Source organism: Microtus ochrogaster, linkage group LG5, assembly GCF_000317375.1.
Source record: "Microtus ochrogaster isolate Prairie Vole_2 linkage group LG5, MicOch1.0, whole genome shotgun sequence".
Taxonomy (NCBI): domain Eukaryota; kingdom Metazoa; phylum Chordata; class Mammalia; order Rodentia; family Cricetidae; genus Microtus; species Microtus ochrogaster.
This window is the reverse complement of record NC_022031.1, coordinates 41,851,021-41,859,938: the sequence shown is the minus strand read 5'-3', so window position 1 is coordinate 41,859,938 and position 8,918 is coordinate 41,851,021. Positions and strand designations below refer to the sequence as shown.

Sequence of the window (8,918 nt, the reverse complement as noted above, 5' to 3'; positions counted from 1 at the left end):
TGTCTGTGTGGTGTGTGAGGTATATGTGGTGTGTGTATGTGTGTTATGTGGTGTGTTGTGTGACGTGTGTGTGTAGTGTATGTGTGTGTGGTATGCAGCGTGTGTGTAGTGTATGTGTGTATCTTGTGTGTGGTGTGTGTGTGTAGTGTGTATGGTATACAGTGTGTGTGTGTGGTATACAGTGTGTGTGTATGTGGGTATGTGATGTGTGTGTGTCTCGTGTGTGTGTGTGTGCTTTCCATCCTTCCTAGAACTTCTTTCTCCCCAACCCCGAACCCACACACAAGTGCCAGTCCAGGATGAGAGAACACCACTCTCCACACTCCCTCAGATGCAACCTTAACTCCAGATGAATGTGTCCCATCCAAGATGTGAGCCCACACTTCACCTGATCTCAAGGCAGCATCTCCCTAAGGACCAGGTTTTCTCTCACTCCCTTGGCCCACGCTCCTCACTGCCCTCCTAGCCTGGGAACAGCCCTCCTGCTCTTCAGAAGCATAGTAGACAGAAATAGCTTGCTGCCTCGGGACTTCCTGGTTCCCAACAGTGCCTGTCTTCCAGGCCCTCTGAGGGTCCTGAGAACCAGAGTGAGAGCCCAACTCTGGGTGCTACACAGCTGGGGAGAGCCACTGGCCTCTTTAGGAAGGGGCTTCTGGGATCTGTGATTCCTCAGGCCCATCTAAACCTCACAGCTTGAGAGCCTACAGCCGAGTGGTCCTTGAAGCACAGTTGTCATGGCAACAGAGACACTAACTGGACTAAATGGAAAGGCAGAGCTGGTTGCTTATCTGTCAGCAGGTGGTGAGTTGGTCACCATGAAGAAGTGGTTTCTTTGGTCCATTTCATAAATGGACATGTAAAACCCAGTCAGTAGCAGGCCCCAGGACTAGCAGGGCGTCAATACAGTGACAATCATGCCTTCTGGACTTGCAGAAGGTCAAGCTGCTGAGCAGCCAAGGGCCCACCGTGGAGTCCAGTGCTGTGTCAGCATCCTCTCCCTACATCAGGCCACACGCATGCTTACTGCGCCATACATCGTGCCCTGTGCTGGCTCAGGGGCCAGAGGGTCAGCAGAAGATTTTTTAAAAAGTGAATGTGGGTCATGATGGAAGGAAAGTGTAGATGTCCTCAGGCCAGAGGGGAATGGCTGCTGGGCTTGATGGTCGGTGGCATCACAAGGAAGGGAGCCTGAGCTAAGATGAGGGCTGAGCAACTGTGATGCAGGAGAGTAGGGGGAGAGAGCAGGACACTCAGGATGTACAGCTTGTACACAAAAGGGAACAGAGCGAGGGAGGATGGACGGATGGATAGGTGGGTGGGTGGATAGATGGATGAGTAGGTGGGTGGATGGATGAATGGATGGGTGGGTGGATGGATGGATGGATGGATGGCTGGATGGATGGATGGATGGATGGATGGACGGACGGACGGGTTGGTGGATGGATGGATGGATGGATGGATGGATGGATGGATGGATGGATGAGTGGGTGGATGAATGGGTGGGTGGATGGATGGATGGATGATGGATGGATGGATGAGTGGGTGGATGAATGGGTGGGTGGGTGGATGGATGGATGGATGGATGGATGGATGGATGGGTATGTGGATAGATGAATGGGTGGGTGGATGGATGGATGGATGGGTTGGTGGATGGGCGGTTAGTGGGTGTATGAATGGATGGACAGATGGATGAAGTGGTGGGTGGATGAATGGCAAACAGGTGTGACTGTGGAACTTCAGGGAGTTCTTTGTTACTCCATAGAAAAGTAGGGAAATGTGACGCAGGAGGCAGTTGGCCGAGAGCCTCAAGCTCAAGAGACTGAGATGGGTGTCTGATATACCTTGGAAAGCCATGTCAGATTTTTTCTGTCAGAACTGGAGGTCGCTGTGATTCTCCCTCTTCTGTAGAGGCTACTGGACGTGGTAGGATGAAGGCAGGGGTCCAGCTATTCTCTACGGGAAGAGAAGTGGTGACCAAGCCCAGAGCACAGGGCTGCAGGGACAGGCTGACTCTGGAGCTGGTGAACAGGTGGAACCGGCACGCTGAGGGGCTGGAACGTGGGAGGGGAAGGAGAGCAGCAAGTGGAAGATGACTCCAGTCTCCAGCTCGGCGAGTGGGAGTGAGGTACCACTCCCAGAGATGGAAACAGGAGGAGGAAGGGGCTTGCGAGAGAAAGATGAGGGTTCAACTTGGGACACGTTGGGTTGCAGGAGCCAGGAGACACCGATTGAGGTGTTCTGTGGAAAGCAGTGGATGCGTCCATGCTGGTGACACAGGCTGGATGACTACACTCAGGAGGCAGCAAAACCTGAGGCCAGAATGGGATACCAGGGGCTGAATCTGAGGAGGACAAACAGGAGGGATCAGTCATGACAAGATGCCAGGGGGAGCATCCTGAAGACCAGAAGGCATTTTGTGTTGTAATCAGTTACCTGTACCACAAAGCAGGGCAGGGAGGACAGTGCCTGTTTCAGACATGACAAGATGCAGGCTTAGCAGACTAAGCCCAGGCATGGGATCAGAACCCAGTTTCTCTGGCTCTGAAACCCAATAGGCTGTTTCTCTGTACCATGTTTAGCAAGTGGGGTTAGCAATCCAGATGCACAATAAACCCAGAAGATGGACGAATAAACAATGAATGGGTGGAGACAGACAGATGGACAGATGGCCACTGTTACTAACAAACAATGTAAAAAGATTTCAATCCATAACAAAGAGGCTGGTGTGTGCCTGGGAGCCCTTCCACGGACAGGAGACGGCCTGAAACTTTTCATAGTGCTGCAGACTACAGAGACAAAGGCTCACCTTCCTCCAGCCTCTGCAAACGACCCTTTAAAGTCCTCTCCCTAGCAAGTATGGGGTTTTGTGTCCAACCCCCCTCCCATTCTTTCCATTCTTTCTTGTGAGCCAAGGCCAGTTTTAGCACAGGGCTTTCTCTATTTTGCTAACACACATGATGAGTAAGATGGCCTCTCAATCAGCATTTTCCAGTTTTAAAAGATGCTAAAAACTGATCTTTGAAGTCACGCTTCCTGCCCACCACCATCGGAAGGTCTGGGGTGTCTGGAGAGGCCAGCAGGGAGATGGTGCCCCCTGCAAATCTGGGTCCTGCAAAGCAGGAAGCCACAGGACAGGAGCAGGTGCCAGCCTGTACCCAGATGGCCTCCTGATGGCAGGGTCCAGGCTGAATCCCCGTGCCCAGAAAGTGACCAAGAGCCTCAGGCAGGGGCTGGGTAAATGCTTCGTAGGTGAGTGAGTCTCGTGGGCTTTCTCTGCAACACACATCTGTTAGCCACACAGAGAAAACCAGCACATGCTAGGGTAGAGCTTGCAGGCAAAAAGTAAAGACGGCCTGGGGGAGTTACGGCCACATGGCTAGCTGGCATACGCTGGGCGCCTGTTGTGCGCCAGGCACCGTGTTAAGCACCTCTTGAAGGATGCTTCTCTGAGTCCTCTCGGAACTCATACAAGGGAGTCGCTACCACTGTCCCCATATCACAGAGGAGTAAAGTAGAGCTGAGATGAGAAAGGGAAACCCCCGAGGCTTGTTGATGGCACTGAGGTCTTAGTACAACTCCAAAACACCCCGAAAACTATGAACTGGGGAGCTCTATGAGCTCAGAAGATATCTCCAGGGACTGACTGACTGAAAAGTCCAAGACATTATGGAGGGTGTGGCTGACTTGGGTCCTGCCTCTATCACCTTCCTCTGGCCTCAGTTTCCCTGTGGGTAAAATGAGAAAGGAGATTCAAGATAGCCCAGTTCCTTGGCAGAGGGAGCAGGGAGCCTGAGGTATGCTGTTTGGCCTCAGAGTCACCCATGAAAGCAGAGAGGGTGATTGCGGATAAGCCAAGAGTGGCGCAGCAAGTCTCTGGGGGTGCACAGCACAGGGGAGCCTCACCTCCCTCCCTGTCGGCAGAGCTCTTGGCTACGATGTTGGCATGGAAGGGTCCCCTGGTGCTGGCACTGGCAATGCCATCACTCACCTTCACATCCTCTTCTGCCCACAGGGGAATGACGTGCGGATCATCCTTGGCCAGTTTGACCAGAACATGGCAGCGAAAGTCTTCTGTTGTGTAAGTGAGATTCCACCTGGATTCACCAAGCCTCTCCAGCCTGGAATCCCTCCTGGGGTCAGAAGCTGTGCTCAGAGCGGGATGGTCCTGGGGGTGCTGGGGGTGTTGTAGCAGCTGCAGGGCTTTTCTGAGTCAGCACGGGACACTCCAGACACCCCAGGGGACTCAGGTCCCTCAGTGCCCTGCAGATAGAGTTCAGAACTTGCAGAGGACACACTGTCTACTCTTAGGAAGGATATAAGGAGTGGGTGACCGAGTGCTTTTATACCTTGTCCCACTTACCCTGCTCAGTAGCCATGTGAGGTAAGGGGGTTTCTTTAGTGACCTCAGCCACCTCATGAGTGGAGCCCTGAACCTGGTGCAATCTATTCATGATCTATTCATGACATACATGGTAGGGGTTGCACCCAGGAGCAGCATGTTTGTTTCCATGGCTGTGCTGTGCTGTGCTTGCTCCCCTCGGGTCAGGAGGGAAGTTCACCAAGTGACAACCCAGTCATGAGTCAGCATGTCACCCCTGGCCTTTCTGTATAAGATCATGCTTGGTGTGGTCTCTAGCAAGGGGCCACAGCTCTCATTCTCTTGCCCTTCCTGAGGTGTGAACAGCAGGCTGAGGTATGAACAGCAGGCCTGTAGGGAAGAACAGAGGAGGCTGAGGATGGACATAGAAGGTGAGGCTAAATGAAGAGACAGAGGACCCTAGCAGGTCCAAGAGGGACAGAAGAGAAGCGGCTACACGCCAAGGACACACAGGTTACCCTAGCCAGCCAGCTTGGCAGCGAAGAGAGGAAGTTGAGGCATCCCAGGGGGAGGCTGATGAGGTAATGGTAAGAGGTGATGTTGGAGTCTGGTAGCTACTGCAGCTCCACACTGACACACCGGCATTGGACCCCTACAGCTTCAGCATACTTCTGAAAGAGAGAGTGTCACCCCATCTCACTAGCTCACGGAGGACATTAACTGACGCAACACTCTCTCATGAAACCTGAGCCCCAAACCCCAAGGTCCCCCCACCCCCGATCCTCCTGTCTGAAGGCAGACATGATGGAAGGTGACTTGGGAGGGGTCCCAAGGGGTCTGAGCACCAGGACCCTGAGGAGCAATGAGATGGCTGCAGGGTCTAAACGTGAGGAAGAGGCTCAGAGGAGGCCAGCGCTGACACAACAATATTTCGAGATTCAGAAAAGCCTTCCCTTCCGCAGGAGAGCCCAGAAACGGATTCTCTGAGTATCAAGCAAGCTCCTGCATGGAGGGACTCTGGAAAGGGCTGCACTTGACCCCTACCCACCAATTTTCCTAGACCTTTGAAAGCCTTAGTGTCCATCCAGAAAGAAACCAAAGGACTCTGGGAGAAAATGATGAATGTAAGAGCCCGGCCAGTGGCTAGTTCCTGTGTGCTGAGAACACACACCACGGCCTTGTGTCCTGGCTCCAACTCAAAGCCCTCATTTGTGCTGGCCAGAGAGAAGTGGTCCCATGAGCACTGGTGTCTGCTTTGGGTCCTCCAGCTCGGCCTCAGGCCACAGGCCCAGGCTGGGCTCCCTCCTACCTCCTCTCCCACCTCCCATCCTGCCTGTGCTCCGGAGAAATCTCCGTGCTAATAGTGAGAATTTACTGCTATGGCTGGGTGCTCACCCACGGAGGAGGCTCTTGGAGCTTTGGGTTGGACTTTTGGCTGGGGCTTACCCTCAAGGACATCCACGATCTGTGCCTCTCAGGGAATGCATGGAAGCAGAGAGACCGCATGCTCCGTTAGTGCCGCACCGCCACTGCTGAGCACGGTTCATCATCAGTGAACTCAGGAGAAGAACTCAAACAAGGCTGGAAACTCGAGGCAGAAACCGAGCAGATGCTATGGCACGGAGCTGCTTACGGCTCGCTCTTCATGACTTGCTCAGCCTGCTTTCTTACAGAACCCAGGACCACCAGCCCGGGGATGGCACCACCCGTGATGGTCTGGGCCCTCCCCCTCCCCCATCAGTCACTAATTAAGAAAATGCCCCGCAGGCTTGCCTGCAGCCTGGTGTCATGGAAGCTTTTTCCTAATTAAAGTTCTGTATCTCAGATGACTTTGGCTTGTGTCAAGTTGACATCAACCATCCAGCACTGTATACTGGCCCCGACTTAGCTTTGGAGGTCCCAGGGAAACAGGTCCCTGGAGGTCCACAGCCCTACCCTCCATCTGGCAAAGGACGAAGATCAGTGTCCCAGCCTCAAGAAGCCCTCTATATCCCACATAGGGACTCTTCACTCAGGGACCAACACAGAAGCGGGCACATGGCCACTCCCTCCTGACAGTAGACCGAGCCAGGCCACACCCTTCTGTGAGCCTGTCCATGGGTGCTTCATCTGTGGTTCTGCCCTGCACGTGTGATTCAAGGCTCTCCACAGGACAAAAGGGACTTTGGGGACAGGCGATAAGGAGCGGAGATGAACAGGACTTTTGTACATTGATAAGGACCTCATGACCCCTGGCTGCCCTGAGGAGGAAGGAGAGGAGGCAGGAGGACCAAGAGGCTGGGAGCTGGTAGAAAGTGGTAGAAAGGGCTTCAGACCATTAATACCTGCGCTGTCTTCCCCATGGACCAGGCTTCTGTCTCCTGGAAAAGTTCCTCAGGGAGCAGCCTGGAGGGACCATGAGAGTCTGCTCACACAGCTACCCTGATCCTGCTGCCTCCTGAACACTGTACAGTCCACAGTCCTGGTGCTGGTCACAGCTGCGAGTGTCGGAACTGGGCCTTGTGCTGCCCCCTTGTTCCCGGTGCCTCCTTAGCAATATGCCTCTCCTGTAGACAGGAGGGCCTTTAAGATCAAAGAAGCTTCCAGAAAGGTTTTGTTTTGCTAAGAGAAGGTGGCCCTGGAATCTTTTTTCTCAGTAGCTTTGTTTAGGGAAATTCCTCACCTCAAGTTGGGCAGTCTTCATCTATACAGGGGGAGATAACAGCCTATTCCCCTAGGCTAGCCAGGCCCTGGTCAGACTGTGTGTGGGGGGGGGGGGTCCCACACAGGTGGCAGATGAGGGGCTGGACTCTCACAAGACCTGCCCCTGAAGGTGTGACCGAGGATTTGGGGACTTCCTCCTGTTCCTAAAGCTAGTCCCTCCCAGAATGAGGACACCACTTATCATCCCGGCCGTACTCTGGGGTCACAAGTTCAAAACCAGCCCAGGCTAGACAGCGAGACTGTCTCAAAAAGAAAACAAAACACCCAAGTCTTGTTCCCGGTCAGAACCCTGCATTATCCTCCTGTAAACAGTGTTTCGGAAGCTGAACCCTGTTCATCAGAGGCCCCAGCTGCTGCCTGCTTTTGTCCAGCTGTGAATTTGTAATGCGTGTGAAAGATGAGTTCTCTGTGCCCATCCCCGAAACTCTGGCTGGGGCACAATTAGTGTAGTCGCTAGGGAAAAAAAATGAGCTGTTTCATCATTAGAAGTACGGTGTCTAGGAGAGAAGCATTGTGAGTCCAAAAACATGAAAGAACTCCATAAAGGAGGCAGCTGTCTCCCAGCCTCAAGCAGCTTTGAGAACTCTGTTGTAGAGAGGATGTTGGTGCATACCTGTGGTTCTGATAGCATCCTGGGTGTAAGGCACCTTTTAGGGCTAACGACCAGGAATGCGCTTCTTGTTCCTCATGGGTGACGAGAGCTTTATGGAAACCTGCTGCCCTTTTCTCTTGAGTCACCAGGAAGTTCATGGTGAATCACACTGCTCTTAGGTGCGGTACCAGAACCTTCCACCTGCTTCTCCATAAGCAGTTCCCTTTCCCTCCATCAAAGTCCTCGGTTTCTCCAGGTTTTAGGCCTTCCTGCAGCTACCTGAGGTCCTTAGAGTGATGGGGAGAGGGGGCCTGCAGAAGTTTGTTCACCCTCTGGGAGGAGGAAGCATGGCTCTCCCACCCTTTCCTGACACTCGAAGCCCCGCTGATCCCGAGTCTCTGCCCATCTCCCACAGGCCTTCGAGGAGAGCATGTTCGGCAGCAAGTACCAGTGGATCATCCCAGGCTGGTACGAGCCGGCGTGGTGGGATCAGGTGCACGTGGAGGCCAACTCCTCCCGCTGCCTGCGCAGGAGCCTCCTGGCGGCCATGGAGGGCTACATCGGAGTGGACTTCGAGCCCCTGAGCTCCAAACAGATCAAGACCATCTCAGGGAAGGTCAGTGGTAAAGTTTACCCCTCCTGACCGACCTGGCTTGTTCTGTTGGTAAACATTGACAATGTGTCTCAGAGGGGCTGTGTGCTCCAAGCAAGTTACTTGACCTCCCTGAGCAGCAACACTTGGAGACAGGGCTAGGTGGCTGACTCTTTATCCAGACAGCATGAGGATCCAGTGAGGAGAGGGGGCTGGGTCGGCAGCACGTGACACAGGATAGACAGTGTGGTTGTTTACACCTAAGGAATAGAGCCTCAACTTGTGGGACGCTAGCCACGGCCAGAGTCACTTCCTAAGCTCCTATCTCTCTCCTGATAACCAGCTCACTGATGCTTCCCTAGGTTAGGTGGTTCTCACACACTTGGGGTGACACACTGCAGACCAGCCAGCTGGGGCCGGGCCCAGCTGTGCTTCACCACTGGGCAAGCCTCTGCCCCCCTGGACTTGCAAGGTTGATGGTGGGCAATATGCAAATTCCTGCTGCCCCTTTCAGAATGAGAGAGACGGCCATAGCTGACCCTGCTGTCACAGACCTGTGATCCTAGTCCTCAGGAGTGCTAGGCCAACCTCAGCTACATAGGAGTTTCAGGCCAGCCTAGGCTGCATTAATAAGATCCTGTCGAAAGAAAGAAAGAAAGAAAGAAAGAAAGAAAGAAAGAAAGAAAGAAAGAAAGAAAGGAGGGAGGGAGGGA

The 8,918-nt window shown here is 53.5% G+C and overlaps 1 protein-coding gene across 1 annotated transcript in view; it reads left to right on the top strand.

Moving 5' to 3' along the window:
- Gabbr2 (gamma-aminobutyric acid type B receptor subunit 2) overlaps positions 1 to 8,918 on the top strand; it is a 344,134-nt gene that overhangs the window by 188,605 nt on the left and 146,611 nt on the right. The window contains exons 5-6 of the mRNA XM_013351873.2: positions 4,013 to 4,078; positions 8,029 to 8,229. Of these exons, the coding sequence (XP_013207327.2) occupies positions 4,013 to 4,078; positions 8,029 to 8,229 (267 nt within the window). The remainder of the gene's footprint in view (positions 1 to 4,012; positions 4,079 to 8,028; positions 8,230 to 8,918) is intronic.